Source organism: Salarias fasciatus, chromosome 3 (assembly GCF_902148845.1).
Source record: "Salarias fasciatus chromosome 3, fSalaFa1.1, whole genome shotgun sequence".
Lineage (NCBI taxonomy): Eukaryota > Metazoa > Chordata > Actinopteri > Blenniiformes > Blenniidae > Salarias > Salarias fasciatus.
The window spans coordinates 17057850-17072281 of NC_043747.1; the positions used below are offsets into that span (position 1 = coordinate 17057850).

The following is a 14432-nucleotide window of genomic DNA, read 5'->3' on the forward strand; positions in this document are numbered from 1 at the left end:
TGAGACATGGCTCGGCACCGATGCACCTGTTATCCTCACTGAGGCTTCCCCACCGAGTTTTAACTTTTTATTTTCAACCAGACAGGGTAAGAGGGGTGGAGGGACTGCTTCCATTTTAAAAACTTCATTTAGTGCGTGTGCAGTAGCTTTTAACAGTTTTACATCCTTCGAGCACTACGCCTTTATTTTTAGCAGTCCCCCGATCCTGTGTTTAACAGTATACAGACCCCCTCAATACTCTAGTCTTTTTATTTGTGAATTTTCAGAACTTTTAACAATAATTCATTCTAAATATAGTAGAATTTTAATAACTGGTGATTTTAACTTACACCTTGATGACAACTCGGACTCTATGTCCAGAGAATTCTTAAACCTTTTAAACTGTTTAGATTTTAAACAGCATGTCGCACAGCCAACTCACAACAGAGGACACACCCTGGACCTGGTTATAACCCACGGTCTGTCCATCAGTGTGTCCTCTGTTGTTGACCTGGCTGTGTCTGATCACTACTGTGTGTTTTTTAACATCACCAGTTTTAACCAGCAGGAAGCCCCGGTGAGAACAGTGAGGAGACGCTACCTTACTTCTGAAGTGGCTGCAGATTTTATAGAGATTTTACAGAGCACTCCTGCAGTGATTTTACCTGCATCTTGTGATTTTATTGTTGACGATTTTAACAGTAAACTGAAGTCCAGTCTGGATTCAGTCGCTCCACTTTTAACTAAAACAATCAAGGGCCATTCCAAACCCCCGTGAAGGAGAAATGATATAGTCATCAAACTTAAAAGAAACTGCAGGAGTGCTGAAAGAAGGTGGAGAAAATCCAAGTTGACTGTACATCACCAGATTCTACGTCAACAACTCAAAATTTACAATAATGCAGTTAAACAGGCCCGAACTTCCCACTTCTCTAAACTTATTTCAGACAATAAAGACAACCCCCGGTTCCTCTTCTCCACCTTCAACATTTTAACTGGCACTAATTTTAATAAAGCTTTTAAGGAGCCAACAGACGCTCTCTGTGAAGACTTTGCAGACCACTTCAGAACTAAAATCATGGACATCAGGTCCAGTCTTTTACCCCAACAGGTTTTATCAGTGAACACAGCTGAACCGTTGTCCATGCCTGAGGAAACACTGGACAGTTTTGACCTGGTTGATGCGAGGACTCTTGGTCGAGTTTTCTCCCAAGTAAAATCAACAACCTGCCTTTTAGATCCCATCCCCACACCACTTTTTAAATCACTTTATGGATTCCTTGAGGAACAGATTTTAAATATCATGAACAGCTCTCTTCAGACGGGTGTCTTCCCCACTGCCTTTAAAACGGCGGTGGTGAAGCCCCTTCTGAAGAAGAGCAATTTAGACCCCGATGTTTTTAATAACTACAGACCAGTATCCAACTTACCATTTTTAAGTAAAGTTTTAGAAAGACTGGTTTTTAACCAAGTCAATGACTTTTTAATGATTAATAACATTTTAGAAAGACATCAGTCTGGTTTTAGAGTGAACCACAGTACCGAGACGGCCCTTTTAAAGATTTTAAATGATATCAGGTGGAATTTAGACAATAAAAAACTCACAGTGTTGGTTCTACTGGACCTGAGTGCTTCATTTGATACAGTAGACCACCACATTTTAATAAATAGACTGAGTCACCTGGTGGGCCTCTCTGGTACTTTTCTTAACTGGTTCAGTTCTTATCTCACAGATCAATGTTTTTATGTAAGTTTGGATACTTGTTCCTCAGGAACCCATGAAATTAGGTGTGGGGTTCCCCAAGGTTCAATTTTAGGTCCTATACTTTTTAATCTCTACATGCTTCCACTTGGGGACGTCATCAGGAGACACGGCATCAGTTTCCATAGTTACGCTGACGACACTCAGCTGTACATCGCCGTGTCTCCTGATGACTCAGGGCCAATAGAAACCCTTTTTAACTGTATTTCAGACATCAAGTCATGGATGGCAGTGAATTTCCTACAGCTCAACCAGGACAAGACTGAGGTTTTAGTTATCGGTCCTGAAGGTCAGAGAGAGAAGATTTTACCAAAATTACGGGATTTTAAACCAGCACAATCAGTTAAGAACCTGGGCGTGATTTTTGACTCCGAGCTAAATTTTATTCCACACATAAAAAACATAACTAAGATTGGATTTTATCATCTTAAGAACATAGCTAGAGTCCGCCCGTTTCTCTCTCAGGCCAGCACAGAGGTGCTAATGCATGCTTTTATCTCCTGTAGATTAGACTACTGTAATGCCTTGCTCTCTGGTCTTCCCAAAAAGAATATTTCAAACTTACAGCTATTACAAAACGCAGCCGCACGCGTGCTGACGAGGACCAGGGGGCGGGCCCACATTACACCGGTTTTACAGTCGCTGCATTGGCTCCCTGTCCGCTTCAGGATCGATTTTAAGGTTCTCTTATTAGTTTTTAAATGTCTTAACGGCCTTGCGCCTTCTTATTTAGCTGATCTGTTTTTACCCTATCGACCCTCGCGGGCCCTGAGGTCCTCTGGCAGTGCCTTATTGTGTGTTCCTAAAGCCAGAACCAAGACTCATGGTGAGGCGGCTTTTGGCCATTGTGGCCCCCGCCTGTGGAACAGCCTGCCAGAGAACCTCAGGACCGCAGAGACCGTTGATATTTTTAAAGGGAGGTTGAAAACACACCTTTTTAATCAGGCTTTTAACTGACCTTTTATAGTCCTCTTATTCCATTCTTATTTATGTAATTTTATTCTATTTTATTATGCACATTCAACTTTTTTTTTTTTTTTTACTTTATAATCCTATCTTATTATCTTATTTTAATTTCGTGTCATATTTTATTATGTTTTAGCTGTTTAATTCCAGTGTTTCCTCAGGGGGGCCCTTCACACCGGGAGTTGGTGCTGGTCCAATGCTGGGGTTACTGTGCCCGGGTCCTCTGGTCCTGGCTGGCCTGGGGGCTCCACACTTTGGTGTGCGAGTTCCCATGGTCTGTCGGGGTCGGGGGTCGGGCGCTGGAGCCCCAGTTTTAATTGACCCTCGATTTCCCTTGGTGTGGGGGGCCCCACTGATGGCGTTTTCCCTAAGATGCTCAGTGCCATGCCATGTCTCCTCTGTTCTGTGCGAATTAATGGTAGAGTGTGAGTGTGAGTGTGGTGCATACTGTTTGATGGCGCGGTTTTTATTCTTTTTGTTTTTATGACTGTTTTTAATGTTCAGCACTTTGCGTTGTTTTTATTAATATGAAAAGTGCTATATAAATAAAATCTGATTTGATTTGATTTGATAAATTCCTCCATGTATCAAGAAATAGACTTGATCTTCACAGACAGCAACTGTGATGCCGCTGACCCATATCTTGCAACGAGCTGTAATGAAAAAATAAAATTCATGAAAGCAGAAAATAGGTCAATATTAAGGCTTGATAAACATTTTTAAATGTATGATTAAATATCAATGATTGTTGAAAGTGAAAAATAAAGTGATAATACTGCAGTGAGTCTCACCTCTTCCATTAGAGCCTGAATTTCTGCTTGTGACAGTTCAGTGTCTGAACTCAATCTGACTTTCAATCCTACGACAAAATCTGTGAGTAGAAAAATAGAGAAGCTCACAAAATACAACCCTGTACCTGGTTAAAACATGATGGATTGAACTTTATTGGTGTATGTTTTAAGGCATTTCTGCAATGAGGAGCTGATGAAAACATCATGCACAGGAAAAATCTCAAAGACAAAGAAGTGTATACTTACGAGGCCCTTCTGTTGCAGGAAGTGGAGTCAAGGGTTATGGTTTATATGGAAAGAAGTAAACAGAAAGTTAAAGTTTGTCTTGGAAATCTGAATGATATCTATGTACAGTTATTTGCAGAATGAATTTATTGTCATATCTATAACATAACATCTGTTATGTAAAGAAAAAAACATTTGTTTTTGCACAAAACTACTCTTTCTAAACATTGTCCCTTAAACTACTGATTCCACATGTATCCAGACATCTCACCAGTGACTGCAGTGATGTTGACTCCACTGCTTCTGACGTTCTCAAACACGGAGAAGACAGTGAATGTGTATATCGTTGAAGGAGTGAGAGATGAGACTGTGTGAGTTACTGGTCCGTCTCCATCTGGTGCTGTGATGTTTGTCTCAGTACCATTAAACTGGAGGATGAAGCTGATGTTGTTCACTTTGTTCCACTGCAGAGTGACACTGCTCTCATTTTTTCTTGATACTTCAAGGCTAGTTATACTTGGAGGAGCTGAAAACAACAACAACAACAAAAAGATTCTTTGTCAATTATTGTGTCTGATTCAAAGAAAATCAGAGGAAAACCTAAATTAGATGATTTGCCTAGCTTAATATAGTTTAGGTGAGCAATGAATTCTCCTGAAAAGACCACTTGAAAAACTTAAAATTCTCTTCTTGAATAGCAGCAGTTAACAGGGCCATGAGAAGCTTCTGCTTTTGGTCTTGCCTTTCTTTTTCTTGAACTTTTCCAAACTTTCATCACTGTGAAGATGTACAAGCATGCAACCACAAGCAAGTCGTATATCAAACACATAGTCATCTTTGGGTCTTTCACTGATTAATCCACTTGTGAGTTAATTCAAAAAGATATCTCACCAGTGACTGCAGTGATGTTGACTCCACTGCTTCTGACGTTCTCAAACACAGAGTAGACAGTGAATGAGCATTCAGTTGCAGAATTCAGAGATAAAACTGTGTGAGTTACTGATCCGTGTCCATCTGGTGCTGTGATATTTGTCTCAGTACCATTAATCTCAGTACCATAAACATTAATGAATTAATTTTAATAGTAATTACTCCACTATCCATTACCTCATGAAATATTTTTTCATAACACGTTGATGTATAACATCAGTAAGACTTTCATTGTTGCACTATTGTACAGTGAGGGCTACTAACTCTTTCATTGTCAGAATTACAAATACAAGCATGCATACACAAGCACACACTTAAAATTAAGGTATACTGTATATTTGGCCAAACAACAATGAGTGTGGTTACGTGGTGTTTTTAATTGGGAATTGGTTTATTCTGAATTAAGAAATTCAGGATAATATTCATGACCGTTGTGTTTACAAGGGAAAATCGAAGGATTAAATCCTCTCTCATGCCGGGGTCTGTGAAGTTTTGTGATTGGACAGGGGGCGGCCATGATGTACTGACGTTTCAAGGAAGTAAACAGCATTTTTCTCTTCGTTTCTAGATTAACTTTGACACTACAGCTTTGAAAGTATCCGCGTTGTTGGGTGCCCGTCCATCCGCTTGCTTCATTATATCCTTACTTAGTTACTTACTTAGTGCTCCAGCAAGGGTCAGGGTATCCCATCCCAGTGCGTTGAGCTGACCAGATGAAGCAGGTTTTTTCCAGTGCTGGCGATCTTGTGCCAGCTGTTCTGCATTCTCCACAGCAACTCCACGTTGTTGAGGTCGCCCGCAGCAACGTCGAGCCATCGAGTCCGGGGTTTCCCTTGTGGTCGTCTCCAGCCTGCGGCCTTTGGGTCAAACTGGAGAATGGCTTGTGTCGGATGTTCTGGGGGTAGATGAAGGACATGACCGAGCCAGCGGGTGCGGCGTTGTGCGACCAAGGAAGATGCTCGGGGCTGGCCTGTGCGGGCTCAGAGCACTTCATTGGAAACTTGCTGGGGCCACCTGATGTTCTCGATGGTTCTAAGAGCCCTGCTATCAAAGCCGTCGATTCTTGCAGACAGAGTGTCATTCAGGAGCCATGTTTCTGAACCATAAAGCAGGATGGAGAGTACCACTAAGTTGTAAATCCGGAGCTTCGTCTTGTGTGAGATGGTCTGGTGCCGCCAGAGTGGTTTCCAGAGGGACTGCCGAGCAGATGCTGCCAGGGCTCGTCTGCGATAAATCTCTGGTTTTAGGTCCCCGTTGTCTGTCACCATGGACCCCAGATACACAACGCTCTTGACAGGCTCTATGATGTCGCTCCCAATTTGCATGGGAGGTGGATCTGGTCCATCACCGACATACATGAACTTGGTTTTAGTCCAGCTCACTTGGAGGCCAAGCTGTGCTGCCTCCTCACTGTAAATGCCCAGGGCGCCTCTCAGCTGACTGTAGTTTGTGCTGAACAGGATGGTATCATCAGCATAATCCAGGTCAGTCAGGTGGTAGTTGCCAAAGGACACTCCGGGGATGCACCCGCAGACCTTGGCCATCAGATGGTCGATGATGCAGTTAAAAAGATCAGGAGCAGCCACACAACCCTGGCAAACGCCACTGGAGATGGTAAACCAGTTGGAGTCAATACCATTAATATGGACACAGCTCTCTGCATTGCTGTAGAGCAGCTTGAACAGAGCGATAATCTTGGGTGGAGCTCCAAGAGTTTGGATGATGTTCCACAGTGAGGAGTGGCAGACGGTGTCAAAGGTGGCCTTCAGATCAATGAATCTGACATACAGATGGCGATCTTTATGGAACTCATGGGTCTTCTTGAACAGCAGACGTACGGCAGAGATGTGGTCAGTTGTGGAGCGATTGGGCATAAAGCCAGCCTGCGGCGGCGGCGGCTTCTGATCGCTAGTAGGGCACGGTTAAGCAAGATCCTGGTGACGACCTTGCCAGGGATGGAGAGCAGGGTAGTGCCTCTATGGTTTCCACAGACAAGCCTATCACCCTTGCGTTTCCAGAAGGGCAGGATGACCCCTCTGGTCCAGTCGGTGGGCAGCTGCTCTGTTTCCCACACTTGATTGAATAGGTGGGTTAGCCACTCCACCATGCCATCACCGCCGGCTTTGAGCATCTCACCGGTGATGGCACAGGTGCCGGGGGCTTTCCTGATGTTCAGTTTTTTTCAGTGCAGCTCTCACTTCCCCGGGTGTTATAGGGTCTGTGCAGCAGGCGTCGCTAGGGGGTGCAGCATTTGCAGCCTCTAGGAGGGTGGAATCAGCCGGGATGGTGCTGTGCTGCAGCTGAGGCTAAAGTGTTCTTTCCAGCAATCGATGCAGTTGGTTTCAGTTGTAATGAGATTACCGTCAGAATCTTTTACCAAGGCTGTCTTTTTCTGTGGACTGCTATGGGCTTGGCTCGGTAGACTGAATGCACAGTTGAAATTATTGTTGTTGGCCGTGGACTCAAGCTGTTGGGCTTCTGCTTCCCAGAACCTCTCCCTATCCTCAGCGATGCACAGGCGGCTCAGTCACCGATACTCCGTGAGGTTGCCTCGGAGCCGGGCCTCACATCGCTGTTCGATGATGTTTAGTGTCCTCTCTGATATTCAGCGCTTTCTCGGGGACGATTGTGAGTGTCCGAGAACATTGTGAGCAGACTGGAGGACACTTTCCTTGAAGGTCGCCCAATCTCTCACTTTGTCGGAAGCCAGGGCATCAAGAGTGCGGCGGATGGAGCAACTGAAGTCTGTGGCGATGTTGGGGTCATTTAGTTGGGAGGAGTCGGGGCGAGGCAGAGTCTTGTGCTGGTTGGCTCGGAGCTTTAGCTTAAGCTGGGCCACCAGCAGACGATGGTCTGTGTTACCAAGCTGTGCTCCTCTGTACACCCGGCAGTTGGTGACAAATGACATTCAGTGTCAAGAAATGAGGATATGGTCCAACGCCTTCCTGGTTTTGCTATCTGGACTGTACCACATCCAGTGATGGATTTGTTTCCAAGGAAACCAGGTGTCAGCAACGCAGAGGCTGTTATGTTGGCAGAGGAGGAGGAGGAGGAGGAGGCGGTTGCCATTGTTATTTGTTTTCCTGCTGATGAAGGTGGTGCCGACAGGTGAGCCGGGGGACCGATCACTGCTGGATAGAATGGCGTTGGCATCAGTGAGAATGATGGTGACATCATGTGGTGGAGCTTGGTTGACAGCCTGGTGGAGTTGGTCGAAGAACGCGTCCTTCACATCCTCATCAGCGACATCTGTGGGGGCATAGACGACAACCACTGTCATCTTGCCTTGGTGGTGGAGGAAGCGAGGAGACAATAGTCTGTCGCTTAGAGGTGTCCAGCTGATGAGGGACCTCCGGAGGGCTTATGGAATGTCAAGAGCCACACCATAAAGGTCAGTCCGGCTCTCGGGGCCACTCCAGATGTAACAATGGTTGCCTGCTGTTGTTTCACCATTACCTTGCCATCGGACCTCACAGAGCCCTGCCAGGGAGATGTTGTAGTGGCAGCTCCGGGGCGAAGGAGTGTCTGGACATTCCATGTGGCAATACAGGTCCTACGACATAGGTCGATCCATACTCACTGGTCGGGGGCAGGCTGGGGTTCGTTATTGTGTGGGTCAGTCCGGCTTCTTTCTCTGGTCGGTTTCGTAACAAGGGGGTTTCTCCTGGGTGGGTTGTTGGCCCTCCGCAGGATAGCCGGTTGGTGGGGCTGCCACCTCACAGCATACCAGCATGCTGGGGTTTGTAGTCGGAGTTGCCCTTCTCCTAGACAGACTGCTTACCAAGGCTAACGAGCTCTGGAAAATTGCGTCATCACAACGGAGCATGCGCAGAACGACCAGAAAGAAGTCGTGCCTAATTAGCATATACAGGTGCTCGTCAAAAAATTCAAATTTCATGAAAAAATGTGTTTTGTTTTTGGAGATTAGAACTGAAAACCAATAAAAAAATCAAATTCACTTTCTCAGAAAATTTGAATATTCTGAAAAGGGTCAGTATTGAAGACAGCTGGTGCCACACTCGATCAGCCTAATAACTGAAAACACCTGCAAAGGCCTTTAAATGGTCTCTCAGTCTAGTTATGTAGGCAACACAATTATGGGGAAGGCTGCTGACCTGACAGTTGTCCAAAAGACCATCATTGACACCTTACATAAGGATGGCAAGACACAAAAGGTAATTGCAAAAGAATCTAGTTGTTCACAGAGCTCTGTTTCCAAACACATTCATCGAGAGGCAAAGGGAAGGAAAAGATGTGGTAGAAAAAACTGTACAAACACAAGGGACAACCACACCGTGGAGAGGATTGTGATACAGAACCCATTCAAAAATGTGATGGAGATTCACAAAGAGTGGACTGCAGACCCACTCCCTGGGTCTTTCAGTGATTAATCCACCTGTGAGTGAATTCAAAAAGATAATATCTCACCAGTGACTGCAGTGATGTTGACTCCACTGCTTCTGACGTTCTCAAACACAGAGTAGACAGTGAATGAGTATTCAGTTGCAGCATTGAGAGAAGAGACTGTGTGAGTTACTGGTCCGTCTCCATCTGGTGCTTTGATGTTTGTCTCAGTACCATTAAAATGGAGGATGAAGCTGATGTTGTTGTTCACTTTGCTCCACTGCAGAGTGACACTGCTCTCACTTTGTCCTGTTGACCTCAAGTCTTCTACATTACCTGGAGCTAAGAACGACAGAACAACATACTTAGTATAAATAGTAGAAATGATATTAAATAACCAAACGTGATGACACTTCTTCTTTTTAGTAGATAATTATTCACCTACTATCCTCCACCAGCGAGCTCAGGTCTTGATCTCCATGGTGTCAGGTTTCCCTCTGTGGCTGCATAGTATGTACCCCTTACCTGTCTCACTTCCTGTTTACTATTGTCTCATCTGCCTGGTCTGTGCCCCTGTACACTTTTCTACTATATTTCTGGCTTAATAATCAATCTAATGTAGCTGACCTGTTTCTCTGTGTATTTAAACCCTCTCTTTCAGCGTGTCATTGCCAGATTGTCAGTGTACCCTGAGACATCGTCATCTTACATTTTGTACTTCAACCACATCCTGGATTGCTAACCTCCACACCTGCTCTGCACTCTGTCCTGGTTTTGCGGTTTGGTCATCTCTGCTCTGGACCTTTGAACAACACCTCAGTGTTGTACATCCCTACGTCTTTCACATATGAATCCACCTGTGAGTTCACATTATTCCACAACTGCAAAAAGTAGCTTTTCGATATCTCTTATGACATGTTACTCATGGAAGCTCTTTCTAGTTCTTATCTAAACCACTTACTGTCACAGCTCCAGTTCACTTCTCACAGTCACTAATTCCACTCATTATTCATCCATTCATTAGTTCATTTAGACAATAAAGGTGACATTCACCAATCAATGTCACCTCTCCCAGGTTTTATTAGTACATCTAATAAAAGTTTTATTAGATCTTAGTACTGTTGTACTATTGATTTATTAAAAAACAATGGTTTTATGTGATTAATAACAGACGAATAAACATAATATCTCACCAGTGACTGCAGTGATGCTGATTCCACTGCTTCTGATGTTCTCAAACACAGAGTAGAGCCTGAATGTGTGTTCAGTTGCAGTGGGAAAAAAGACTGTGACAGTTATTGGTGTGCTGTCAGATGAGATGCCCACCTCGTGAACATCAATTTTCAAGATGAAGCTGACGTCGTCGTTCACTTTGTTCCACTGCAGAGTGACACTGGTCTCATCTTGTCTTATTGGCTTGAAGTCTACGACATTAGCTGGAGTTGAGAACAACAAAACAACTGTTTGTGGTCGGGTCCATTTTAAGAAACACAAAGACCTTTTGTTTTACCTGCTGTGTAACAGACGAAAGGCAGCTGGATGGAGCAGCTTTCATCTGACCACAGTCCCGACTCAAACGATGTGGCGACGCACTGCTCTTCACCAGAGTCGGGCTGGTTTCTGTCCCAGTTTCGATACAGTGAGTCACTCCCGTCAGACCATATTTTTTGGCGATGCAGACCAATCCACACAAAGTTTCCGTCTGCTATACTTCTGACCATTTCATTTTCCGTCTGGTTTCGAATGCTGTGGAGGGAAGAGCAGCAGATGTAAAAAATATTCACCTTACAGTCCACTGCATGTTTCTTTGTGGGAACATGAATCGCCCATGGACTTGATTAGTGCCAACCATTACACCCCACACACACTCTCGGTGCATGTATGAGTTACTTTCCTTTTTCTCTTGAAATTCACCTTTAGTCAGCTGGGATCGACTCCAGCTCTGCGTGACTGTGACAAGATGGATGAATGGATGGAATGGACAGGTGAGTGAATTAATACTGTACCTGGCCAGATCTACATAATTCTCTCTGCAGAACCTCTGAGCTTCTGTCCAATTGCGTAACGTTTCAATCCTGACAAACGTTGCTGTGCCATTCAATGTACCTAGAAATGCATGCACATTTTGTTTGTTTTCATAAAACTAGTTTCCAATAAAATAAAAAGGAGAATATTTGACAATTCCTTATTCTACAGTTGAAAGCATTTTTTTACATGATCAAAGTATCGACATTTCTGGAAATTCTTTTCGAAAAGCGATGTGTTTTAAAATGTCACTATAAAAACTCACCATTGAAGCAGACAAACTGCCGTTCTTCACTGCAGTACGTGTCATTCCACCTGCCAAAGTATGGACTCCTACTCACAAGCTCAACACAGTACTCTTGACCATTCACATTATTCGGCTCACCAGTGAACCAATTTCTGTATGTGTCTTCTCCTTCTCCATAGAAGCTGCTGTCATTTAACGACCACATCCAGCTGTTTATCAAGTCGTCATGGAGACCAATCCAAGCCTTTCCTGTTCAAGTAAAGACGTTCATGATGTCAAAAACGATTGAATTGAAACTTCCTGCCGAGCATTACAGTACCTTTGTCATCCATGGTGCAGATATTAAGAACTCACCTACGTAAGTGGGGTTTAAAACTGCTTCAGCGTCAGCTGCACTTTCAATGGTTGCCAGGTCCGTGAAGAGATCCCTGCACATGCGCTGAGCGTCGGTCCAGTTCACGGATGTGTTCACAAAGTTGTAGTGAAATTGGCCAAAAACCACATTGGCAAATACTCCTAAAGCAAACCATAAAAATATGCAACATACAGTATCAAGAAAAAATGTGCACTTCTTGGTTTGTTTTTCATCCATCAGCATTTCCCTGGTGTTTTTCTTTCAGTCCCTTTTGTTGGAATTCTTCATAGAGCTCTTTAGAAGTGGACGTGGAAGGTCCTTCCAGTCTCTCTGCCTGCTCTGTCATCACTGGAAAGCCTTGCTTGTCAGATCACCAGCCCCACTCCCACAATCATTGCCACTCTCTACTATCCCCCCAAGCCCCATACAGATTTTTTAACTGAATTTTCGGCCTTTCCCACCCACTTTTCCACTCTCTCTCCAAATGTAATTCTGCTGGGTGACTTCAACATACACATGGTCAATCCTGCTCTTCCCCTTACCAAGGACTTCTCCTCATCACTGAACAGTTTTGACTTCCATCAGTTTGCAGACTTCCCCACTCACATCAAAGGACACACCCAGGACTTAATTTGCTGCTCTGGTCTCACTCCTAACTGTACTGCTGCTCAACTTCATATTACAGACCATTTCTTCCTCTCATTTAATGTCCCCCTTTGTCTCTCCGTTTCCAAGACCCCTCGTGTCATTTCTTTCCGCAACATAAAGGATATTAACATGGATTCCCTCTCCTCCTCCATCTCCACCCTGACGTTTGACTCTTCCTCCACCCCCGATGACCTTGTCTCCCTGTACGATAATGGACTCACTCACATCCTCAACTCACTCGCTCCTGTAAAATCTCGTTCTGTTTTTTTTCACCCGGTCTACTCCCTGGTTCACTCCTGATCTCCACGCCATGAAATCCAAAAATCGTCAGCTTGAAAGACTCTTTGGAAAAACGGGACTCATTATCCACAAAGACACGTATAATGCACATCTATCTCTTTAGAAGGACTCCATATCTCATGCTAAATCACAATATTATTCTGGTCTCATCTGCTCCAATGCAAGCAGCAGTAAGACACTCTTTTCTGTTTTCAACAGTATCATCCAACCCCCTGACTCTCTACCCCCCCACCTGTACTCTGTAGAGTCTTGTAACTCTCTTCTCCAGTTCTTCAATGACAAGGTCATGAAAATCCACCAACACCTCGGCTCCACTACCTCACCTCTTCCCTCCTCTGAACCTCTCCCGCCATCTCATCTACTTTCCACCTTTGATCTCCCTCCTCCCTCTGATATTTCCAACCTCATCACCAATTCCAAGACCTCAACCTGTCAGCTGGACCCCCTCCCCACAGTCCTGGTCAAACCCTGCCTCCCCTCTCTACTCCCCCTCATATCAGCCATCATTCACTCTTTGCTGTCCTCTGGAATTGTTCCCGCTCTTTTTAAATCTACAGCTGTCAGTCCTATCCTGAAGAAACCCGGTTCGGATCCCAACAACTTCAATAACCTCTGCCCCATTGCCCACTTTCCCTTCATCTCCAAAATCCTAGAGAAAATTGTTGCCTCTCAACTCCACTCCCATCTCACCCTCACAGTCTTTATGAACAATTCCAGTCCGGTTTCCGTCCCCGCCACAGCACCGAAACAGCACTATTAAAGATCACAGATGACCTTCTCATGGCAGCCGACTCTGGTTTGATCTCCATCCTCATCCTCCTTGATCTCAGTGCGGCCTTCGACTCCATTTCTCACTTCATCCTGCTCAATAGACTCTCCTCCATTGGCATCACACACTTCTCTGGTTTCACTCTCACCTCACTGGCCGCACTGAGTTCATTCAGCTCAAGTCCTTCATCTCTCAGTCCTCCCCTGTCACTTCTGGTGTGCCCCAGGGCTCTGTCCTGGGGCCCCTCCTCTTTATCATATACCTCCTTCCCCTCTGCAATATTTTCAGACAACATGGCAAACATGGTATTAATTTTCACTGCTACGCGGATGACACCCAGCTCTATCTCTCTAGTAAACCTGACTCCACTCTCCCACCCTCCTCCCTCACCCTCTGCATCTCTGAAATCAAATCCCGGTTCACCTCAAACTTTCTAACATTGAACAGTGATAAAACAGAATTTGTTCTTGTTGGCACCAAGTCCTCACTGTCCAAATCTAATAGATTTTCCCTCATTATCGACAGCTCCACAGTGCCCCCCTCCCCTCAGGTTAAGAGTCTGGGTGTCATCCTCAACAGCTCACTTTCCTTCCACTCCCACATTAATAACATCACTTGGTCTGCATACTTCCGGCCGTAACATAAACCGTACGTAACATAAACCGTCTCCACCCCTCCCTCAAAACTCAGACCACTGCCATCCTAGTTCACAGCCTGGTCACCTCCCGCATCGACTACTGCAACTCACTCCTCTTTGGTGTCCCCCACAAATCCCTCCATAAGCTCGAACTGGTCCAGAACTCAGCAGCTCGCATCATCACCAAAACCCCTTCCTTTCACCACATCACTCCCGTCCTCCAGCAGCTCCATTGGCACCCTGTCAAATTCCAGATCATTTTCAAAATACTTCTGTTTGCTTTTAAAGCCATCCACAATCTTAGCCCCACCTACCTATCTGATCCCCATACACGTTGCCACCCCCTCACGCTCCTTCGGGCCTTCCTCCTCTCTCCACCTCTCTGTGCCCTCCGCCCACCTCAGCACCATGGGGAGCAGAGCTTTCAGCCGCTCTGCTCCTCGACTCTGGAATT

The 14432-nt window shown here is 45.0% G+C and overlaps 1 protein-coding gene across 2 annotated transcripts in view; it reads right to left on the minus strand.

Annotated features, from left to right (window-relative positions):
* Nucleotides 1–14432, minus strand: part of LOC115386097 (receptor-type tyrosine-protein phosphatase H-like) — a 39734-nt gene that overhangs the window by 23360 nt on the left and 1942 nt on the right. Inside the window, exons 3-9 of one of the 2 annotated variants that reach the window (XM_030088307.1) lie at nucleotides 11624–11785; nucleotides 11288–11518; nucleotides 11004–11103; nucleotides 10508–10743; nucleotides 10191–10433; nucleotides 9082–9339; nucleotides 3995–4249 (exon numbers count right to left, since the gene is read on the minus strand). In XM_030088307.1, coding sequence (XP_029944167.1) covers nucleotides 3995–4249; nucleotides 9082–9339; nucleotides 10191–10433; nucleotides 10508–10743; nucleotides 11004–11103; nucleotides 11288–11518; nucleotides 11624–11785 — 1485 coding nt within the window. The remainder of the gene's footprint in view (nucleotides 1–3994; nucleotides 4250–9081; nucleotides 9340–10190; nucleotides 10434–10507; nucleotides 10744–11003; nucleotides 11104–11287; nucleotides 11519–11623; nucleotides 11786–14432) is intronic. The other variant, XM_030088309.1, reaches the window with a different exon arrangement.